Source organism: Mustela nigripes, chromosome 12 (genome assembly GCF_022355385.1).
Source record: "Mustela nigripes isolate SB6536 chromosome 12, MUSNIG.SB6536, whole genome shotgun sequence".
NCBI classification, from domain to species: domain Eukaryota; kingdom Metazoa; phylum Chordata; class Mammalia; order Carnivora; family Mustelidae; genus Mustela; species Mustela nigripes.
In genome coordinates this window covers 57,590,593-57,613,892 of record NC_081568.1, presented here as the reverse complement: position 1 = coordinate 57,613,892, position 23,300 = coordinate 57,590,593, and the positions used below count along the sequence as shown (strand labels likewise).

General features: G+C 45.8%; 1 protein-coding gene across 3 annotated transcripts in view; it reads right to left on the bottom strand.

Annotated features, from left to right (window-relative positions):
* WWC1 (WW and C2 domain containing 1) overlaps positions 1–23,300 on the bottom strand; it is a 151,604-nt gene that overhangs the window by 61,039 nt on the left and 67,265 nt on the right. For 2 of the 3 annotated variants that reach the window (XM_059417319.1, XM_059417320.1), the window contains exons 2-3: positions 18,218–18,327; positions 7,993–8,196 (exon numbers count right to left, since the gene is read on the bottom strand). In XM_059417319.1, coding sequence (XP_059273302.1) covers positions 7,993–8,196; positions 18,218–18,327 — 314 coding nt within the window. The remainder of the gene's footprint in view (positions 1–7,992; positions 8,197–18,217; positions 18,328–23,300) is intronic. The other variant, XM_059417321.1, reaches the window with a different exon arrangement.

The window sequence follows — 23,300 nt, the reverse complement described above, 5'->3', positions numbered from 1 at the left end:
GTTTAGTTCATTTCTTGGTTATCAAAAAGCAGCGGGGTGCCTGGGTGGCTCAATGGGTTAAAGCCTCTGCCTTTGGCTCAGGTCATGCATGATCTCAGGGTCCTGGGATCCAGCCCTGCATAGGGCTCTCTGCTCAGTGGGGAGCCTGCTTCCCCTTCTCTCTCTGCCAGCCTCTCTGCCTACTTGTGATCTCTGTCAAATAAATAAATAAAATCTTAAAAAAAAAAAAAAAAGCAGCATGGTGTTTTTGGTTTAGGCATTATTTACTTACTTCTCTCTCTGGAGGCCAGGGATTTAGCTTCCCTCCCTTTTGCAGCCCTGTCCCAGCACCCGTGCCCCCTTCCCCGGCCCCCGTCCTCACAGACAGCAGGCTCGGTAAAAGCCATCTTCAGTGTTTGTATTACTTTTACTCTGTAAACACTCCTTGGGCCAAAGGCATGCAGCTGACTTTGCTTACTTTTCCTTTCCAGCAGATTTTTGGGGGTTTATTTTTCCTAGAGTTAATAATTGTCATTTTTATGCTTGCTCACTTTCTACAAACTTCTCACAGATTCCACCTCACGCTCTGCCAGTTATCTGAGCCTCCCCTCCCAGGGTCTGCGCGGCCGGTCAGCTTCCCGCCCGGTCCCACTTTTGGCACTGCCTGGCCTGGGCGCGTGAGCTGGTCGTTCTCTCTGCCCCACAGGCGCCCTGAGATATCCTCCTCACCTTGCTCCTCTTTCCTAAATACCATGTCTCCCCCTCCTACTAGCTCTTTCAGTAGAACACCAGCAGCTGTCCAAGAAAAGAAGGCCACAAGGGGAAGAAACTTTTGAAATCGTGCCTGTCTAAAAATATCTTTGTTCTACCCTATAGTTGATTAAAGGTAGTTTTGCTGGATATAGAATTCTAGGTCGGAAGTGATTTTCCTTAAAAATTTGAAGGCATGGCTCCATTGTCTTCTAGGTTTCCAGTGTTACTGTTGAGCTATTCCGAGTTTCGGTAATTTTTGTGTGACCTGGTTTTTCTCTCTGAAAGCTTTCAGGATCTCGGATGGCTCCATGTTTGAAGTTTCACCATGGGTATGTCTTGGTGTGAGCTGACTTTCATGCTTTGTGCTCACTGAGAGCCCTTTCAACCTCAAAACTCTCCTCCATCTGTTCCAGGAAATTTTTCTGAAATTATTTTACCCGACGCTCCTTCTCCTCTGTTTCCTCTGCTCTCTCTGGAACTTTTATTACTCTGATAGATTTCCTGGCCTGGTGCTCTATTTTTCTCTCTCTCTCTCATTTTCCATCTCGTTCTATTATTGCTCTGCTTTTTAGAAGATTTCTTCAGTCTTACCTTCCAGTCTTCCTACGGATTTTAAAATTCTGCTATTATATTTTAATTTCTAAAGGCTCTTTTGTGTTGTCCGAGTGTTCCTTCCTGTAAAATGTAGCACCCTCTTCTTGTTTCATGTGTATGTAGCTTCCCTTGAGGTTTTCTTCTTCATGTGGACTCCCTGGTCCCTCCAAGCACCTCCCCACCCATATCACTTGTTTTCTTTCTTTCTTCCTTCCTTCCTTTCTTTCTTTTTTTTTTTTTTTGTATTGAATCACATTTATTTTTTCCCCCAGAGGGTAATGGCTATGATTTATTTTATAATTTTTTATTATGTTATATTGTCATCATATAGTACATCATTAGTTTTTTTTTTTTTTTTTAAGATTTTATTTATTTATTTGACAGAGAGAGAGGGAAGCAGGCTCCCCATTGAGCAGAGAGCCTGATGCGGGGCTCAATCCCAGGACCCTGAGACCATGACCTGAGCCGAAGGCAGAGGCTTAACCCACTGAGCCACCCAGGTGCCCCATACATCATTAGTTTTTGATGTAGTGTTCCATGGTTCAGTGTTCACGTATAACACCCAGTCCTCCATGCAATACGTGCCCTCCTTAATACCTAAACCAGGCTCACCCATTCCTTCCTCCCCTCTAAAACCCTGTTTGATTCCCAGAGTCCACAGTCTCTCATGGTTCATCTCCCACTCCAATTTCCGCCCCCTCTTCATTTTTCCTTTCCTTCTCCTAATGTCCTCCATGCTATTCCTTATGTTCCACAAGTAAGTGAAACCATATGATGACTGTCTTTTTCTGCTTGACTTATTTCATTAAGCATAATCTCCTCCAGTTCCATCCATGTTGATGCAAAGGTTGGGTATTCATTTTTGATGGCTGAGTAATCCATTCTGTACATAGACCCCATCTTCTTTATCCATTTGTCTGTTGAAGGGCATCTTGGCTTCTTCCACAGTTTGACGACTGTGGCTGTTGTTGCTATGAACACTGTTTTTCATCTATTTTTCATGCCAGAGGCTTTCCTCAGATTTGTAAAATCTTAGCTGTCTGCTCACATTTAAGAATGGGACCCCAAAACCAGAACAAGGTGGAGTTTGTTTACCGTGGGTTACGTGGTACATGCTTTGGCTAGATTGTTTCTTTCTTTCTTTCTTTTTTTTTTTTTAAGATTTTATTTATTTATTAGACAGAAAGACAGATGACAAATAGACAGAGAGGCAGGCAGAAAAGAGAGAGGGAAGCAGCCTTCCCGCTGAGCAGAGAGCCCAGTGTGGGACTCGATCCCAGGACCCTGGGATCACAACCTGAGCCAAAGGCAGAGGCTTTAACCCACTGAGCCACCCAGGTGCCCCAGACAGGATTGTTTCATCCAGAACGTCTTCCCATCTCTTCTATCTGGTCAGATTCCTCAGCTTCTGCTCCTGTCCAGCCTAGGCAGGAAGAGCTTGGCACCATTCTAGGGAACGAAGTGGTGCATGTAAACTCAGGTCTTAAATCCTGTGTGTCCATGTTCACATCTCACTTTTCATTGTGGTTCACCCCAGCTTTGAACTTGCCTTATATCCCACAGTCCAGAGAATATTTATTCTTTTGGGGAAAAAACCCCAAAAACAAAACAAAAAAAAAAACACCAGGCTGGGGATGGGCAGAGCCAATTTGGGGAGGAGATCTGGTAGTCCTTCTCATAAAACAGCTTTCATCCAATCGTCTTTATTTCAGGCCTTCCTCTCCCCACAGCTTTTGCCAGTGATCTGCACGGACCAGAGTGCTGGTTTTCCTTGTGACTGGCCCGTATTCTCTTTTCTTGGGTCTATCAGACAGGCTGTCACCTGCTCATTTAATTCCCAGCTTCCACATCTTGTTGTTGTTCTTTTTTCTCCAGGTCTCTCTCTTTGTACATGTACTCTTCAAAAAAAATCTCTTATTTGATACTTCCTTTGTTTCAGGAGTGAGTGAGATTAGGTAGCTGGTTAAAATGGCATTTCTAACTGCTAGGTTCCCAATGATTTCTTTTTCACATGGGAGACCAAGGCCTAGAGAGAAGAAGGAATGTGATGAGGTCCCAAAGAACCCAGCTTTCCTGAGTTCCCATCTTTCAGAGGACAAGAAGACCCAAATGTAACATAAGAACCTTAGAATTTGACTGGTTGATTTGCATTAAGAGAAGTATTTTTGAGGTCAGATACTCCTGGGTATGAAGGCTAGCTCTGCCACTTTTTACTGATGTGACCTTGGAGCAGCTCCTTCCCCTGTCTGGGCCTCAGTTTTCTGATGTGTAAAATGGGAATGACAGTATTTTGAAGGATTGTTCAGAGAGGGAAGGTTACTTTAGATAACATATGTGGAATGCCCATCATATTGCCCTGTAGGAATATAATAGGTACACATTAAATGTTAGTGCTCTTCTCCTTCTCTGTGGAGCTAGAGACTGCATGAGAGTTGACAACAAAGTCTCCATTCCCAGGGCAGGGACCCACCCATGGCCAGGCCCCACTGCAGCCAAGGCCAGGTGGCAAGACTCTCACAAGCCTGGGCAGAACATCTGAGTTAGAAGCAAGGCATGTGATCTCACCAGTTCAGCAACATAGTGCAGAGTTTGACTTGGAAGGCAGACCTGGCTTCTAAAGCCCAAAGAAATCATGAGACTTTAACTAGGATGCTTGGGCTGGAGACACCCCAACTCCTGGCTGGTTTGGATCTCAGATCTAGTTACCTGAGATGACCCTAGTCACTTCCTATGGAAGTTCTTTAACATTCAAATCAGTGGTGCCTTTGGACTTGGTGGAGCTCTTGGGAGCATCCAAGAGTCAAATGATAGGACTATATCATTACGTCCTACCACTGATCATGTATTTATTCTTATTGGCTAAAATAAGAACAAATAGATCTATTAAAATTTTTCATCATTTCAATGCCAATGAACTAATAATTATCAAATAATTATTATTTATTGAGAGCTTAAGAATATGACAAGTACTATTCAAAGTACTTTATATCTGTTAATAAATTTAAGCCCCATAACACCTCAATGAAGGTGATACCATTATTATGTCAATTTTATAGATGAAGAATTTGAGGCAGAGCAAAGTGACATAACTTGGACAAGGTTACATGGCTGGTGAGTTGCATATCCTGGATTTGAGCCCAGGCAGTCCAGCTCCAGAGTCCACACTCTCAAAATATTATGTGAAGTGTTTCCTGCTAAGAAGAATATTGAGCCATTAACATGTTCTAAAGGTATTGTTTTACCTATACCATTGGTTTTTGGCTGAGGTATTTCTGCACCCCCCTAGAATACATTTGGCAATGTCTGGAGATATCTTTGGTTGTTCCAGCCTGGGGTGGAGGGCTACTACCAGCATCTAGTGGGTAGAGACCAGATGTGCTGCTAAACATCCCACAATACACGGGACAGCCCCTACAATAAAGATTTATCTGGCTCCAAATGTAGGCAGTACTGAGGCTGAGAAACTCTGACATGAGCCCAGGAGATGAGGGGACTATTAACATTCCATATTTAAACAGAAGGAATCTCAAGTGTAAAGAGATGTGAAGCATGTTCCCCAAGAGGACAGAGTAGCCGTGGAATGGAGATTTGAACCCAGGCCCTTTGACTTCAGAGTCCAGTAACTTCCTTTTCCCACTGCAGGTTTCTCTGTGGGAATGCATTTTTCCCATTTGGCTCTTTTCCCCACCTTGGACTTTTATTTTGAAAACTATATGTACAGAGAATTTGAAAGAATAATATAATTATGTCCTCCTTTACCTAGAGGTCCACCAATTTTTAACATTTTCCCACATTTGTTCTACCCATCCCTCGGTCCACTCCAATTCTTTCAGTAGGTCACCTGGTTTGTAGCAAGCCCTCAACAAATGAATGATGATTAAAAATGGTGACCCAAAATGAAAGTTTACCCTATTCAAATCTGCCCATGTGTCATCAGCAGCTACTGATCAGCTCCCTTACACTGACGGCACCGTTGTTTCTTTTCGTTCCTGCTTTTTTGAAATGAAGCTGCAAACAGGATGCTCTGTGCATGTCTTTGGAACAAGGACATTCTCCTACACAGTCGCAACATGATGATCGCACTGAAGACAACCTTCTAAATGCCCGAGAACGTCTTCTATGGCTGCTTCCCACCCCCTACCCCAATCCAGGGTCTAATCAGTCTGCAGACATTTAATTTGGTTTATGCCTCCATAGCTTTTTTTTTTTTGTTGTTTCAAGTCTAGAATAATTTCCCCTTTTTCTGGTTTTTCAGGGTTTTTTTTAACCCCCAAAGAGTCCAGGCCGATTATCCTGTAGGGTAGTCCATGTTATAGGTCTGTCTGGCTGCGTCCTGATGATTTGATCGGAGGCAAGCGTTTTTGTCAAGAAGCCTCCATGCCGTTCTTACTGCTTCGTATCAGACAGTGCGAGGTACCAGCTCGTCTCCTGATGGTGAGGCTAATTTTACACCTGTGTAAGGCAGTGACTGCAGCTCTCTCCCGTGCGAAAATAACAGTTTACTCTCTCAAATTACGAAGTGGTTTGTGGGGGGATCATTTGGGTCCATGTAAAAAGCATCCTGTCCCCTAGCAAAACTAGGAAGTTTTGCTTTTATACACACTTGTCACTTTTCAGACTGTAGGACTTCAGAGAGAAAAAAATGACCCTACCTCTTCAAACCCGAGTTTCACTGGGGACAACAGTATCTCCCTGCTAGGGCTGTGGCAAAGGTAATGCTACAGATTGAATTCTGTCCTCTGCCCCCGTAATCCATATGTTGAAGCCTCAACCCCCAATGGGACAGTGTTTAAAGATGGGCCTTTGGGAGAGGATTCGGTTTAGATGAGGTCACCAGGGTGGGGCTTTCCTGATGGGTTAGTGACTGTACAAGAAGAGACACGAGACAGCATGCTGTCTCTGTCTCTCTGCTAGGTGATGACACAGTGAGAAGACAGCCATCTGCCACCAGAACCAGACCATGCTGACACCCCGATCTTGGACACCAAGTCTCCAGAACTATGGGAAAAAACACTTCTGTTGTTTAAGCCACCTAGTCGATGAGATTTTGTCACGGCCGCCTGAGCTGCCTAAAACAGATTAAGTGCTCAAATGCTCAGGATAGTCTCTCGGATATTACTTGACCTTGAAAAAGCTAATGTGTATAATGAAGTTCTCTTCTACAATCCGAGATGCTGGGGGTTTGCTCGGGTCACCAAGGAAAAGGGCAGGGCTGGGACAGGGAGGAACTGGGCAGGTTTTGTTCCCCCTGGGTGCACTGAACTTCTCAGAGTGTAGACTTCACACAGGAGAAGTGTCCAGTGACCCAGCTAAGCCATGGCCATCCTACCAGCATGGCCTAATGTAAGGCCCTTACTTGGCCCATAGTAAGAATGCTGGAGGGACAGAGGGGATGGGCTTACAATTACCGCTGCCTCTCGCCAGCTCTAAGACCCTGTGCGTGTCCCCGACCCCTCTAACCTGTTTCTGTTATCTACGCAGGGGAGATTAACTGTGCTTGCCCACAGGGCTGCAGTGAGGATTCAGTGAAACAGCAAGTTCAGCCCCACATGTATCCAGCACTCAATAAACGTGGGGAAGGAGTGGTTATTAGAAATAGTGGTAAGAGACAAAAACCTCCAACACAGAGCAAGAGGTGAATGGGCTCCCGTACAGATACTGATCTGGCAGAGCCCTGGGAATGAAGGACAGGGACCCCGCATGCCCGTTCTTCTGGAGATACCAGCATAAGCCCAAGAGACAGGAGCCCCACCCCGACAGAGTGAATACGCCCGCGGAGGTAACACAGACGTGTAAGCAGACGTCTCGTGACACACGCTATGAAGGGAATAAACAGAGAGCCATTGCAGAGGCTAACGGGGGAAGGGAGTCTGTGGAGGCAGTTGTCAGAAGCGAGCCTCTCAGAGCTGACAGGAAGAAGGAGACCAGCAGGGTGAAACCGGAAGGGTTAGAGGGAGCCAGCTGTGCAAATGGACAGACGGAAGAGCATTTTAGGCAGGGGTGCAGCAAGAGCAAAGGCCCTGAGGCGGAAAGATGCAGGGCAGGCTGGGGGAGCCGAGTGGGGGGCTCTGGAGCCTCATGAATGAGCCCGAGGTGCAGGGAATGGCTGCAAGAGTTGAGGTGGGCGTGGCGGGCAGGGGCCTGATCACTAAGGGCAGTGTAGGCCATGGAAGGAATGACAGGAAGCCACCGAAGGTTTTTTTTTTAATTGTGCTAAAATATGACAGAACATAAAATTCACCACTTTAAGCATTTTTAAATGTCCCGTTCAGGGGCATTACGTACATTTATACAGCTGTGCAACCATCACCACTATCCATCTCCAGAACTTTTTTATCTGCCCCACTTGAAACTCCATCCATTAAGGATGAACTCCCTACTCCCCACACCCCTTTCGGTGAGGAGCTCTGTCTCCCAACGAGCAGTTGGTACAGCTGGAGATGATTGCAGACAGATGAAAGCAATGGAATGACAACGGCTCATGAATCACTGAAAGGCACGAGCAGGAGCAGGAAATGCATCGGCGGTGGGAGAGGACAGTGGTTTGCAGCAGAAGCAGAGATGGAAGGAGACAGGAAGCACTGGGAGGCAAGCCAGGCTGGACGGAGCACAGCCCAGAGCTCCGGGCAGGGGTGCTGGCGGGGCGTGGGTGGGGGAGGTACTCACAGCTGACCTGGGAGCCCAGCTTGTGCTCCCAGACGGCATGTAGCTGCTGGTACTCCTGCTGCGCGAGCTCCAGGCGCTGCTGCTTCACCTGGTAGATCTCCTTCTGCGCGCTCAAGGCCTCCTGGGCCACCACCAGGTAATCCTTCAGCATGTGCTCCTGCTCCCGCCGCCATTGTACCCGGGGGTCCTCGATCTGGGTGGTTTCTGGAACAGACCCCAAACACCCAAATCAGCACCTCACAAATGTCTTGCTGGCTCGGTGGCCTGTGGAATCCACTCCCAGAAATCAAAAAACACAGTAAGTAGAAATCACAATAGAAAGCAGATGGGTTAAACTTACCTATTAAACAACAGTGACTCTCCACTTGGATTAAACAAGCAAACACAAAATAAACCAGAATCAATTTCCATACCCAAAGTCAAGCCATCTCAGAACAGCCAAGAGAAGGACAGTGCGAGATACCAGCTTGTCTCCTGATGGTGAGGCTAATTTTACACCTGTGTAAACAGGTTTGCGTTCTAATCTAGATAGAGGCTGAAGGACATTAGAGAAGCTTAAGGTCAACTGTTCTGGTGGAGTAAAGAAAAATAAATAATATCTTAGAGACTGTGGAAAAAATAGGGACCTCATTCCCTGCTGGAAATGTAAATTAGAATGAACTTAGAAGAGGACTGACTACGCAAATTAAGAGCTTTAAAATGTGAACACCCTTAGATCAATAATTCCCCCATAGTAATTTACTATTAAATATAATAAAGGGGTCAGGTAAAGATGCACTTGTACCAAATCAGGATAATAATGATAATAATAATGAGAATAATAACTAGCACTTATTTTACATTAATTGAATGCCAAGCACTGTTCTAACTACTTTATATCTCTTTACCCCCACTGGCCTTACACCAACCCTAAAGAGCAGATTCTGTTATGACCCCTGCTACTCAAAAGAGAAAATCTAGACACAGGTCAAATAACTTGCTCAAGGTCACATGGAAAAGAACTGGCCAAATAGGTCTGCTGTATTTTACATAATTCACTGCCACAGCCACTAAAGTGTCTTCGAAGAAATATGGATGAAGTGGAAAGGAGCCTCTGACAGGCGAGTGGAAGTGCAGGGGGTAAACTGCATAGAGAATTTCATGATTATTCAAATAATACATCCATTGTCAAAAAGATTAGGAAAAAACTTAGTATGTTGTCGAGAGTAGAGATGTCTTGGTAGTAGGATTTTTTTCTTCATTCTTTTAAAAAAAAATGATGTATAGAGTAAGTAGGTACAGCGATCATTTGGAAAAAAAAGTCAAAACCCCAAAAGATAGACATTTTTAAAAAGGGACAGCTGGCAGCCGAGCAGACACGAAAGAGGTCACATCAATGTCAAAGAATCAGTGCCCATCACCTGCCAACCCTCCAGAGAGCTCCCAGTGGTGGGTGGGGCTTGGAGGGGCTGACACTCTGGAAACTGTACCATTAGGACCATGTGGTGAATCCAGCCAGTACACACACAGGTGTTGCTTAACCCTAAGTGTTTCACTAACTGTGAGCTGGTAACTAGTATGTAAAAATGGGGAGATCAACACATTAGAATCCTAGTGTCTGGTTTCTCAGAAGATCCAGCCACGCTGAGGCCACAGTTGGCCGCAGACCCGTGCCTGGTCTGCTTCATTCATTTGTGTCATGAATCTGATTCCTGGGGTATTTGAGTTTATGCCACCTTTTGCAGGCCCTACAGCTCTCATTTCTCCTGAGCAGGACCAAATGAGCATTTCCAATGAAAGCAAGAAGGGATAGGGAGAATGATTTCAGAAGCAGCAGGACCAGGGTGCCTGGGGCGGGGGTTGGGGGGGGGGCGTGGGCGGGCAGGGCTCAGTCAGTTAAACACCTGACTCTTGATTTCAGCTCAGGTCTGATCTTTGGTTGTAAGATGGAGCCCCGCATTGGGCTCTGTGATCAGTTCGAGTTTGCTTGCGGTTGTCTCTCTCCCTCTCCGTCTGCCCCTCCCCATTGCTTGCATGCTCTCTCTCTCCCTCAAATAAATACATAAATAAAATCTTAAAAAAAAAAAAAAAAAAAAAAAGCAGAGTCAAGTTTTCATTCCTGCCAATAAATGCTGTGTTACAATGAGCAGGCTGCTTAACCTCTCCGAATCTACTCCTATAATTACTAAAAAGACTAATGGGCCCTGACTCCCTGCTTCCAAGGAAGCCGTACAGCTCTTCTGCCCAGGTAAAGTAAATAAACAGTGGTTGAGAGTAAAGCTCAACCTATTTTCTGGGACCAGTTTTTTTTTTTTTTTTTTTTTTTAAGAGCATGCTGGTATTTTTTCTAAAGATTTTATCTACTCACTTGACAGACCCAGATCACAAGTAGGCAGAGAGGCAGGCAGAGAGAGAGGAAGAGAAGCAGGCTCTCTGCTGAGCAGAGAGCCTGATGGGGGGCTCGATCCCAGGACCCTGAGATGATGACCTGAGCTGAAGGCAGAGGCTTTAACCCACTGAGCCACCCAGGCGCCCCGTGGGACCAGTTTTTAAACTGTCCACAAATAGCAATACCTTTAGCTCTTCCTCCTCCCTTTTTCTGGGAAAGAAAACCAGGTCTGAAGGTTGCTGGCAGGAGCCACAAGATTGCTTCTCCTAAGAAAAGCTTTGCAACCTTTCCACCAAGAACGGAGGAGGAACATCTGCAAGAAAAGATTAAGAAGGGAAGTATTTATAAAGCTGGGCCCTGGGGTGCCTGGGTGGCTCAGTCAGTTAAGCATCTGACTTTGGTTCAGATCATGATCCCGGAGTCTCAGGATCAAGCCCCACATCGGTTCTCTGCTCAGTGGGGAGAATGCTTCTCCCTCTCCCTCTGCCTGCCACTCTGCCTACTTGCCCTCTCTCTCTCTGTCAATTAAAGAAATAAAATCTTAAAAAAAAAAAAAGCTGAGCCTCGTGTCCCATCAGTAGATGTGGACTCCCTCAGATTCAGTGGCTGCTGAGTGCCCCTCGAGCACTAGCCTCAGATCTCTAGCTGAGAAAAGACACAGAAAAGAAACAGCTGGTCTCGGCCAGGCTGGAGATGTCTTCTATTGTAACTTTTAAAACTCTACATTTTTTTTTTTAAAGATTTTATATATTTATCAGAGAGAGAGGGCGAGAGAGCAAGCACAGGCAGACAGAATGGCAGGCAGAGGCAGAGGGAGAAGCAGGCTCCCTGCCAAGCAAGGAGCCCGATGTGGGACTTGATCCCAGGATGCTGGGATCATGACCTGAGCCGAAGGCAGCTGCTTAACCAACTGAGCCACCCAGGCATCCCTAAAAATCTACATTTTTGAGGAAAAATACTGAAAAACACAAAAAAGGAAAATCTCACAATTCTACCACTGCAAATTTATCAAGTAGGAAGTGAGAGTTTCCATGTCTCTAATCCTGCTCCTCGGAGGTAACTGCTGCTAGGAGTCTCACACACTAGGAGACACTGTCTTCTGATGATACATAAATTGGTTTATACATGTGTGTCCATATGCACTAATTTATTTTTAGTGCAACATGGCCCCATGTCCCGTCTGCTAGTCTATAATCTGCAAATGATATATCATGTTCATCTTTCTTTGTGGGTACAGATGTAACAGCTTTTTTGTTATTTATTGTTTTAATTTTATTGCTGCTTTTATTTATTTTTAAAATTTTTTTTTTAAATCTACTTCAACCATTTAAATAGTTGTATAGTATTCTACGGTATGGCATTAGGCTTGACTTCTGGTATGTGTTAGTGGTTTCCCAGACCACTATTGGGAAAACATTTGGATTGTTTTCAGTTCTTTTGCTACCACAATCAATACTGTAGTGACAATTGTTAAAAACATGATTTTATGAACTTGTGTGATAATTCTGCAGGATATATTTCTTATTAGAGGGAAGATACAACCAAATTACCTTCCAAAATGTTTTATCGATTTTTATTCTCATGAACAGCCTATGAAAGTGCCTCTTCCCCCAGATTCTCAGCAAAACTGCTTACAAAAAAAAAAGTTCATACTTCATCCAGTAATTTTGGGGTCTTGACAGTGTAGTAGACTCAGCCGAGGAGCTACAAAAACCAAAACCACAAAAAAGCCAGAAGTCTGCCCCAGAACACTTACATGGGAATTTCTCAGAGTGGGAGCCAGGCACTCAGAGTTGGAAAAGCTTCCCCAGGGGACTCTGAAACGCAGACATGCCTGAGAAGCCCTGACTGCGACATGAGAATCATTCCACGATATATTAACACTTCTTTTTTTTTTTTTAAAGATTTTATTTATTTATTTGACAGAGAGAAATCACAAGTAGACAGAGAGGCAGCCAGAGAGAGAGAGAGGGAAGCAGGCTCCCTGCTGAGCAGAGAGCCCGATGTGGGACTTGATCCCAGGACCCTGAGATCATAACCTGAGCCGAAGGCAGCGGCTTAACCCACTGAGCCACCCAGGCGCCCCTATATTAACACTCCTGATGCCCAGGTTTTAGATCAGAATCTCTGCAGGGTGGGAATGAATCAACGGCAATTTGCAAAGCTTGTCCAATAATTCCAATGTGTCACCAAACGTGACAACCACTCTCTAAGAGGTGCCAACACAGATGGGCTGAGTGGTCACTGAGGCTGGCAGGCAAGGCTGGCTGGTGTGATGCTGAGTTCCAGCGCGGACCACCCACCAGAGCGCTCGCTGTAACGCTGGGCCCTGGACAAACAGCTAGCCCCCCCCCCCCGGATGAACCCTCCCTCCAGTGCCTGCCCTGTGGCTGAGGCTCTACTCCTTGGAATACGAACAAACAGGACAACCTCCGCTGAAGGCTGGCTTGGCTACCATTTTTGGTGGCCCAGGATCTCTTGCAGCAGAAACCAATACAGATAGATGAATGTACACACAGACAAACAACACACAACCCCACATCAGAATACTGGTTTCAGCCTGGCTGCACACTGGAATTACCCCAGAGACTTCCATTTAATTGGTCTGCAGTAAGAAGAGGGCATCAGTACACTGCTTCAATCGACTTTACTAAGCCATCATTTAAATACAATGAAGTGCAGGCTTTTGAAGCGTATATAGTTCACTATGTTTTGACAAACGTGTACATTATAAACCACTGCTTGAATCAATGTGTAAAACATTCCCTTTGCCCTAACAATCCCTGTACTCTTTTTCCCAGTAGCCCCCCACCCCCTCCTCCCTCCGCTTCTGCCTGTTTATAACTTGGTATCAATGGACCCCGTACAGCGTGTGCTCCCTGGGCCTTGCTTCTCATGCTCAGTCTAAGGCTTTGAGACCCATTTATGGTTTGTTTGGGTTTTTTTTTTTTTTTGAAGATTTTATTTTATTTATTTTTTGACAGAGAGAGAGACAACGAGAAAGGGAACACAAGCAGGGGGAATGGGAGAGGGAGAAGCTGGCATCATGCCAAGCAGGGAACCTGATGTGGGGCTCTGAGGACCCTGGGATCATGACCCAAGCCAAGGGCAGATGCATAACAACTGAGCCACCCAGGTGCCCCTCATTTATGTTGTTTTTATCGCTGACCTGTTTCTTGGTATTGCTGAATAAATTTTTTTTTTTTAAGATTTTATTTATTTGAGAGAGAGAGACAGAGCGACGGAGAGCACAAGCAGGGAGGAGAGGGAGAGGCAGGCTTCCTGCTGAGCTGGGAGCCCTGATGTGGGGCTCGATCCCAAGATCCTGAGATCATGACCTGAAGGCAGATGCTTAACCGTCTGAGCCACCCAGGAGCCTCACTGAATAATATTCTATTGTGTGAACTTAGCATAATTCACTTTTTGATAAACTTTTGTTTCTAGTTTAGGATTTTTATTATTTATTTATTTATTCTTAAAAAAAAAAAAAAAGATTTTATTTATTTATTTATTTAAGCAGGCAGGCAGCGTGGGGGAGAAGCAGGCTCTCCGATGAGCAGAGAGCCCAATGTGGGGCTCGAACCCTGAACCCCGGGATCATGATCTGAGCCGAAGGCAGAGGCCCAACCCTCTGAGCCACCCAGGCCTCCCTCTAGTTTCGGATTTTAAAAATAGATTTATTTATTTGAGAGAGAGTGAAGGAAAGCACACACACGAGCAGGAGGGGGCAGAAGGAGAGGGAGAAAAAGAATTCTCAAGTAGACACCCCACTGAACATGGGGCCTGATGCTCAGGGCTTGATGCAGGACTTGATCTCAGAGCCCTGAGTTCATGACCTAAGCCAAAATCAAGGGGCAGATGCTTAAATGACTGAGCCACCCAGGCACCCCTCTAGTTGTGGATTATTATGAATAGCTTTAATGAACATGCATGCACAAGTCTTTATTTGGGCATCTGTTTGCATCTCTCCCAGGTAAAACTATCCAGCAGTAGAATTGCTGGTTTGTATGGCAAGCATATACTGAATAAGAAACTGGCAAGTTAGTTCCCACAATGTTGGTTCTGATCGACATTCTCACCCTTAATGTATTAGAGTTCCAGTTCCTCCACATCCTCACCAGCAACTGGCACTGTTCATCTTTTTCATTCTAGCCATTCCAGTGGGTATGAGTGGTACCTCCCTGTAGTCTTTAATTTGCGTTGCCCTAAGGACTGATGCTGAAAGCATACTTTTATGTGTTTATTGGCCATTTGTATGTCTTTAGTGAAGTGTCTTTTAAAAATCTCTTGCTTGTATTTTTAATTGGGTTGCTAGGCTTCTTACTATTGAGCTGTAAGATGTAAGAGTTCTTTATATATTCTTGATATGGGTCCTGTGTCAGATGTCAGTGTTGTAAATATCTTTTCCTTATCTGTGGCTTGCCTTTCCAGTTTCTTAACGGTGTCTTTTAACAATGTAGGTTTAAATTCGATGAAGCTCCATTTATAGTTAGTGTTTTTTGGGTCTTGTCCCAAAAAAAAAAAAAAATCTTTGCTTACCTTCAAATCTTGAAAATTTTTCTCCTATGCTCTCCTAGCTCTCCCTTTTATGTTTGGGTCTATGGTCAATTTGAGTTTATTTTTATATATGGTGTGAGGTAGGGACAGAAGTGCAGGTGTACTTTTTTCCATGTGGGCCAGCTGTCCCAGCAACTGTTGAAAAAACTGTCCTTTAGAACTGGGCTTTTCAAAAGTGCCCAGGGGGTTCTATGGTATTGTGTTAAAAGCTGTTAACAGCTGTTAATCCTAAATTAGTCCTGAATTAGTCTTACTCTGAGGGGGTCCTCCCAGGCCCAGCAAACCCAAACAGATACCTTTACACTCCGGCAGGATCTTTCACATCACCTTGTCTAGCTGCTTTTCAGTTTTCCTTTTTATTAAAGCCATACATGGACACAGTTTAATCACTCAGCAGGTTACAAAGTTGGCTACATAAAACAGCATTCCCCATTCTCTTTCTCCCCAAAAGGCAGCTACTGCCAACAAACATTTAGCCAACTGAGTGAAACCATCATTGAGAACCCCTTCTCTGTCCTCTCTCATGCTCCCAACCTCAACCTGCAAACACATTCCACACGTTCTCCACACTCCCGAACTCTGCATTCCACCCCCAACCTCCTCCACACACCACACACCCACTTTCTACACACACCACACACACACCCACGTGGCTAACACTACTGTATTCTCCAAGGGCTTTAACAATCCTCTTAAAAACAGCTGAACATCTGGAGAATGCCCAACCTTGTTACTATGCAAATGAAAAGTAGGGAAGTAACAGTTTCAACCTATGAAGAATTTATCAAATAATAAAGAAATGAAAATAACCCTATACTGATCAAGGTATGAGGAAAACAGTACCCTTGCTGCCGGTGGCAATACAGACTGCTACAGTTTTCTGGAAATACTTATCAACCTAGGAATATGGACCAGAAGTCTCAAAAAATTTTCATGACCTTTCACTTAGTGACCCTGTATTTGGAAATAGAAAGGAAATTATCACAAAGGAGAGAAGCAGTATGAATAAGGATTCTCCCTTTGGTTTTATTTATTTATAACAAATAAATGGAAATAACACAAAAGGCGAGCAATGAGGGCAATTATGGTGCATTTGTTTTATGTGTTAACATGTATCACTCCATCTATTTGATGCATTAAAAATGACAAATAAGGGCCCCCTGCATGGTACAGTCCATTGAGTTTCAGCTAAGAGCAAGAATCATTGCCATTCTGCAACTCGTCATGTATCCCAAGTTGTGAGAACAGTGCCTGGAACATGACAGGTGGTCAGTGAATATTTGCTGACTGAATGAATGTTGGATAGTAGATTTAACTTGTTCCATTCTATTGGGTCTATAACTCAAGAAGGTAATTTCTGTCCATGAACAATACACACATGGAGGACTGGTCCAAGTCCACGGCTCTGAATGCCTGGGCCTCCTGGAGGGTCACAGTCACACCACTTCCACCCCTGGCTCCTTCTGCAGAGGTGGTGTCCTCCCTCCAAGGAGAACACGTTCAAAGCAAAAGGCACCTGCTAGCCTGAGAGCTGGTAAAACTCTCAGGCAGAATTCTTCTTATGGTGGCCCCCATTTATTCACCTGCCCATACACCCCGTTTCGGCCCTCATCCTCTCAAGAATAAATTCTGCTGGTGCCTGCTACTCCTTCCTCCCTCCTAGTTCTCCTGCAACTCCCAGAAGCACTGTAAAATCCCGCTCTCGCCATCAGATTTTAACGAGGAGGATGAACTCAGCAATTAGACACAAGGAAAGAACTGGTTAGGGTCCCTATACATCAGTGTTTAACCCAGCATACTGTGCAGCCCTCCAAACATTAACCTCATTCCCCGCACACACTCAATTAGGCATATTTACTTCTCATTATCCAGCATGCAATCATGAGTGCTAATAAAAACCTCTGCTACCCCCTCAAAAGCAATTAATGCCATTAGCTGTCCCTCAGAAACTCTTCAATGAAGTTGGCTCATTCATTCACTCAGTCATGAATTCATGCACGTATGCCCTTTGCTATTTAACAAAGGTCAAGTGCACACCTACTATGTGCCTTACCAAACACAGGCCTGGGAATGGAGCAATGAATGAGATACTGCCTTGCTTTATAACAGGCAAAGTGATGAGCGGCACAGTAGAGCCCGGCCGGGTGCTAGTGGAAACCTGAGGAGGAACTGAATGGGGAGGCACAACTTGCCTCCCTGGTACCAGTTCAAATCCCAGCTGTACCGCATTTTCGCTCTGAGTGTTAAGCAGCCAGTTACGACTTCTAAGTTCTATGTCTAAGATGGGGATATTCCTCCTAACACCCCACAGGGGAGCTGGGAGGATGAAACGAGATGACGCCTGTCTGGTGCCTCGCTGAACACAAGGCACAGGATGTATGTTCAGTGACCAGGGGCTATTAGCATTTCCTATCCTATTCTCAGCCTTCAGGCTTGGCCAGGCACATCCCATTTCAGCCCACTTTCCTCTGGCCTGAAAGGACAAAGGGAATCCTACACTTCAGAAGTTGAGAGTGAGACAGGCCTCGGACAAATGGGGCAGCAGATCTCAGAGGACACGATGAAGCCCAAATACACAACAACTCTCCCTGGCTGGGGGGGACCATGACCTGAGTTCCTCTACCTGTCAGCCAATATGCCTGTTCCTTTCTTCTCCCTTTCTCAATCTATCCCTCCAGCAGAGTCCCAGAGACAGAGACCCTAGGAATGTGCACTCTGGATCAGGATACTTGGATCACGGGCACAAAGTGAGGGTGGGCTGACCAGTATGATGGGCCGGAGACACACACTGATGCCCATCCACTACAAAGACAGGCATGCGCATGCTGCTAGGGACATGCTGGGGTTCTGGTTCCAAAATGGCCTGGCAATGACAATGACACATCTGCCTCACATGGGGAAAAAAAAAAATTGTAGGCACCAAAAATGGAGATATATTAAAAAAAGAAAAAAAAAACAAAAGAATAGATGCATGTACACACAAACATACAATTGGAACATTTCCGGAACGATACACAAGAAATTATTAGCAGTGGCTGCTTCTGCAAAACTGGGGAGCTGGGTTGCAAGGGGGGAGAGTTTTAGATTCTATTTAAAACCCTTCTAAATGGTTATTTGGTACGAGCATACATTATCTATCTATATCCACATCGACATCTCTATCTAACTCCACATAAAACAAAACACAATCTGGCTTTAAGAGCCTTTGCCGGCAGCTCTTTCAGACTCGGGGAGGGGGGTGGGTGTAGAGGTAGAGGGATGAGGTGCAGGAACGGGAAGGGAGGCCGGCCAGGCACTTACTGGTATTGTGGTCTATGAAGTAATCTCCAACCTGCGGGTCATACGCCTCTTCCCATCCTAGCGGCAACTCATCACTAATGCAGTCAGCAAAGGTGAGCGGTTTGGTGTACCTGGCAAGGGAGAGGAGAAACAGACTCCATCAGCCCACCGTCCCCAAGACCTTGCAACTCCTTGCTTCTGTCAGCCTCCCTGCTCCTCTGGGCTGGCCCGACAGAGCCACAGACTTCGCCCTGGCCCCGGCTCTGCTGTCCCCATGGTCCCTGTTGTCCCAGCAAGGTGACTGGATTAGATCACCCAGGAGCGAGGTGGGGAATCTGCATTCTGGTCCCAGCTTTGCCACGAATTTGGAAATGATTTGACCAAGTCATCTTCCTTCTTTGGGCCTCTGTTGCTGGATCTCTGGGGGGTTTGAGGAAAAGGGTTCAAATGTCAAGTCTTGTTTCTGGACTCAGACTCTAGCCCTCTCTAGCTCCTTCATCTGCAACCCACCTGCCCACCCCACCCCCATTCTTCATTCGGGGTCTATCCCATGTTTGTCACGCCCACTAGTCCTCTGGAAAGCTGGCTTACAGCAGCATCTAGAATAGCAGATGTCCTATCTCTATGAATTTGGCCAAAAGAAGTATTTATTTTCCTCCTGAGCAGGTCCCCAAATGCCTACACCCACCACTGTCCTTCCCTAAACAATCCAGACCAAACCGATCTTTTTAGTAATAACCACCCTCTAAGACCCCATTTTGGTGGGCAGTGGTGGTAATTACCCACTTGGTGGCTAAGTGAGAAGACAAATCATCCAACCAAATGAATTAAGGGCTGTGAAGCCTGGAAAAGAGCACAAGCCATCAGTCAAACATTTCAGCCAGTGGGTCTGAGCCCGTGGGTCTGAGCAGCCCCTCTGGAAAGCCTTTGGTTTCTCCCATTGCGGACTCTGCTTAAAATACACATTCAGATGTTCTCCCTCTCCTGTGTGTTCCCACCCCTTCCCAATCCTGGAAGACCAGAAGGCTCTGTTTCATCACTCTTTGGATAGAGTGGCAAGCTGAGGTACAACAGGAGAGGAAGAGAAAGAACTGGATGGGGTCTCAGAGTTCTGATGAAGACCTTCCCTCCAGGCCTCGGGAAACTACCCTCTCTCTTATGCTGTGCAATCTCCTTTTCTATACCCACTCCAAATCAGACTTAAAGAAAAATATATGGGGGGAGAAAGAAACACTGAAAGGGCCCCTGCGGACAAGACGCGGTAAGTTCATGTGCCATCATATATCCAAGTCAGGCAGGCTGCGAAAAGTACCTCCTGACTGAATAAATGAGAATCCAAAAGCTTCCGTTAGTCAGTAATTCACTGTTGTATTGTGGGAGTCGATGACGATGAAGCCAGAGGGATCTAGGATATGCAACAGACTCTGCTCCATAGAGGAAGGATTCAGTGAGCATCCCTTAGGGTGGTGTGTGGGTTTGGCAACTTAATCTCTTTGAGCTTCAGTTTTTTATTTTTAATTTTTTTTTTTTAGAGAGGTTGGGGGGATGGGGCAGAGGGAAAGGGAGAGAGAGAACCTCAAGCAGGCTCCATGCTGAGTGCAGAGCCTGATGCGGGGCTTGATCTTATGACCCTGAGCTCATGCATAAGCCAAAATCTAGAGTTGAATGCCTAACTGACTGAGCCATCCAGGTGCCCCACGCCCCCCTTTCTTTTTTAAAGATTTATTTATTTGGGGGAGAGAGAAGAGAGAGAGAGAGAATGTGACTGAGGTCAGGGGAGAGGGGCAGAGGGAGAGAAAGAGAAGCAGACTCCCTGCTGAGTGTAGAGCCCCAGGCACAGTTTGATCTCATGACCATGACCTGAGCTAAAATCAAGAGTCAGACACTTAACCAAAGGAGCCACCCAGGTGCCCCTGAGTCTCAGTATCTTTATCTGAGAAGTGGGGATAATTGTAGCAACTGTCCAGATTGTTGGTTAGGTTAAAGAATGTCGTGTTTTAGGAACATGTAGCACAGATCCTGGTAGGAATGAGTGCTCAGAAAACACTACTGTTATCTCCATTTCCCGGAAGGGGAGACTGAGGCTGAAAAAGACAAAATAACATTCTCCAAGTCAGTGACAAGTCTGGGACTTCAAATCGGTCTCCAGTGCTCCTGTTGTGAGCTACAGGGTTCTCTCGAAAGCTGACATTCTCCGTGTACCTCCCGAGTCCTGTGGAAAATCATAAGCCACTGTAGAATCAAAGGGGGAAAAATGGAGAAGACACACAGGGGATGAGGACCTCCCTCCACAAAGAAGGCTCTTCATTCAGGCACACCTGTGTCAGTTTGGATAAAGTTCCTGCAAAGCTGTCTTCAGCCCACGCCACCATCCCCCATGCCCTGCACAGACTTCAGAAACTAAAGGCCACGTGCCACAGTGCCTCCCCATCCTCAAACTTCACCAGGTGGTTTGTTTCCTCTTCCTTATGGAGAATGAAGATCAGTGACCACCAGGAATCTAATCTCCTCCAACATCATTTTATACAGCAAATCTCTGAGAGTCTCTGAAAACTCCACACACGGGCATACCCTTCCACAGGGAGTCACTGTATTACTGAGGACAGAAAGATCTGGGAGGGAGCAGGAATGCACCAGTCAGACCTTCCTTTCTGGCTCATTCCTCTTCCCGCTCTCTGCCCTGAAACCTCTGCCTGCCAGCCCGGCTGCACACATATGAATTCTCTCTCTCTCTCTTTTAAAAGATTTTATTTATTTCTTTGGCAGAGAGAGCACAAGCAGTGGGAGCAGCCAAGGGAGAGGGAGAAGCAGGGCTTCTACCCGCTAAACAGATAGACCAATGCAGGGCTCAATCCCAGGGATCACGACCTGAGCTGAAGGCAGGTGCTTAACTGACTGAGCCACACAGGCATACCCACAGAAATATGAATCTTATTACATATACTGTCTGTAATCCAGAAAACCAAGAAGATATGCCCCTTCTGACAGGTCCCCTGGATCAGCACCTTTCATAATTCTTCCCTGGGGATCAATTAAGTGGTTTCATCCAATGGTGCATCTAAGCAAGAGATCCCTGGGTCCCCCACAACAGGTGCTCAATAAATATTTGCGGAATGGGTGACTATGATAATGAATATGTAGGAATGACAAATAATGATGTATTGTTCTATATGTTGCTAATATGGGAGGATGATCTCATATATTATGAGAAAAACAACACCGTTGGAAGAGAAAATCTACAGGATACTGTTATCATATATTTTGCCTACAAATCCGTGTGTGTGTGTGTGTGTGTGTGTGTGTGTAGAAGAGAAACTGGGTGCTTGCTTCAGCAGCACATAAAGAAGGGAAACTGGAAAGATGTACATTAAAATGTCATCTTGGTACATGGTTTCTAATGTAATTGTTTTTACTAATTTCTCTGTAATGTTCATATATCAGTATAATTAAAATATTTAATAATGGCTAAATGTAGGCCTAGAAAGCAAGTTATATATATCATGTTCTCTCTCTCTGGTTAGCAGGCACTCTTACTCCATTTTACAAATGAGAAAATGTGCCCAGTACCACACAGTTAGTAAACCCTAGAAGGATCACCTAAAGCCCACCTACTTGATTCCCAAACCAGAGCTTTGTGAACATGAATGAACAAGACCGAGTGAGTCTCACAGCAACCTGGAGCACAGAGTAAGCTCCAGATACAGGTAATGACAGATGCCAGTCTGCAGGCGAAGGGCCCTGGAGCTTTCGCACATTTGCACCTTCGGTCATCAGTGTCTTGGTACAAAGATGTTCAATACACTTGGATCATGCAGAGCTGCTTGACGAAAAGAAAATCAAATGTTTCAAAGTCACCCAAGTCACCAATGCCACTAATTCACTGAACTCTCTCAGTGGGGAGGGGGACTGGAGATGGGCAGGTCTGAAACACCAAAAATGCATCACTTTTCCAGAAAACCCTGAATTCCGCTGATGGTTCCGGCCTTCGACACGGGGAAGTCAGAAGTGAGATGAACATCAGCTACAAGGTTCAGTAATGTGACTGTCTTGAGACCACCCCACTGAGATGCCGACTTCCACATGCAGTGAACACAGCGTGCCCATCGGGGTAGAGAAGAGTGAGTCAAGAGGACCCGGCGTTGGAAGGAGCGGGCCCGAGGAGGAGGGGGGCTCTGGTTTGATATTCAGGGTTCCCCTCTGATGCAACCTTGGGGGAAAAGCCAGAGGGCTGAGAGCCTAGCTCCCAGAGCTCTTCCATGGGAAAGAGAAAACGCTTCTATGGGAAGACTATGCAACTTACAAGAAATCTGGACAGCAAGATTCTCTCTGGAACAAATGCCAAGAGGGAGATGAATTATTCAGTGTGCAGCAATGTGTCATTCAGAGAATCAGGATGAAGAGAAGTGATTTTAGTTGCACAAAGATTTAAACACACACACACACACACACACACACACACACACACACACATATATGCACGTGCAGACATTCACTCTTCCTGCCAGAGAGAACCGTCTGTTTAAACCAGTGCCCTCTGGGAAATGGTGGGTGCTTCTCTGGCCTACAATGTTTCCCCTTGGGCAAGTGCCAAGAATGTGGGCTGGGAAGAGATGTCCGCTTTCAGATGCGGCCCGGACTTGGGGGCTTGCCTGGAACTCCCAACCCCCACCCTCCAGTGAAGCGATTCACGCCATTTCAAGCTTTGGAGTGGTCTCCAGCCCCCCTGTCCTGGGCTACCAAAAACCCCAATCATGAGATCAAAATGGCCCAAATGCTGGAGGGGGCAAGAGGGAGGGAAGGAAGAGTGCCAAGAGAAAACTAGTTCTGCCTCTTCTTAATTACAAATCTCTGAAGGAACACAAACATTCCTGAATGTTTCACAATAGGCCCTCCTGGAGAAGTGGCCCGGATGTGTCACCTTGGAGACAGGTAGGCTCTGCCAGGAGCACCCTATGGGGAGCACACTACAGGGACCTCACCGGCCCACCTGTCCAGGAACACAGGCTCCCTGCCCTCCTGCCACGGCGTCATGTGACAGGGGCTCCCAGATCTCTAGGGCCAGTATTCGGTATTCAGATGCTGCATCCTTTCTGAGCAAGGCAGC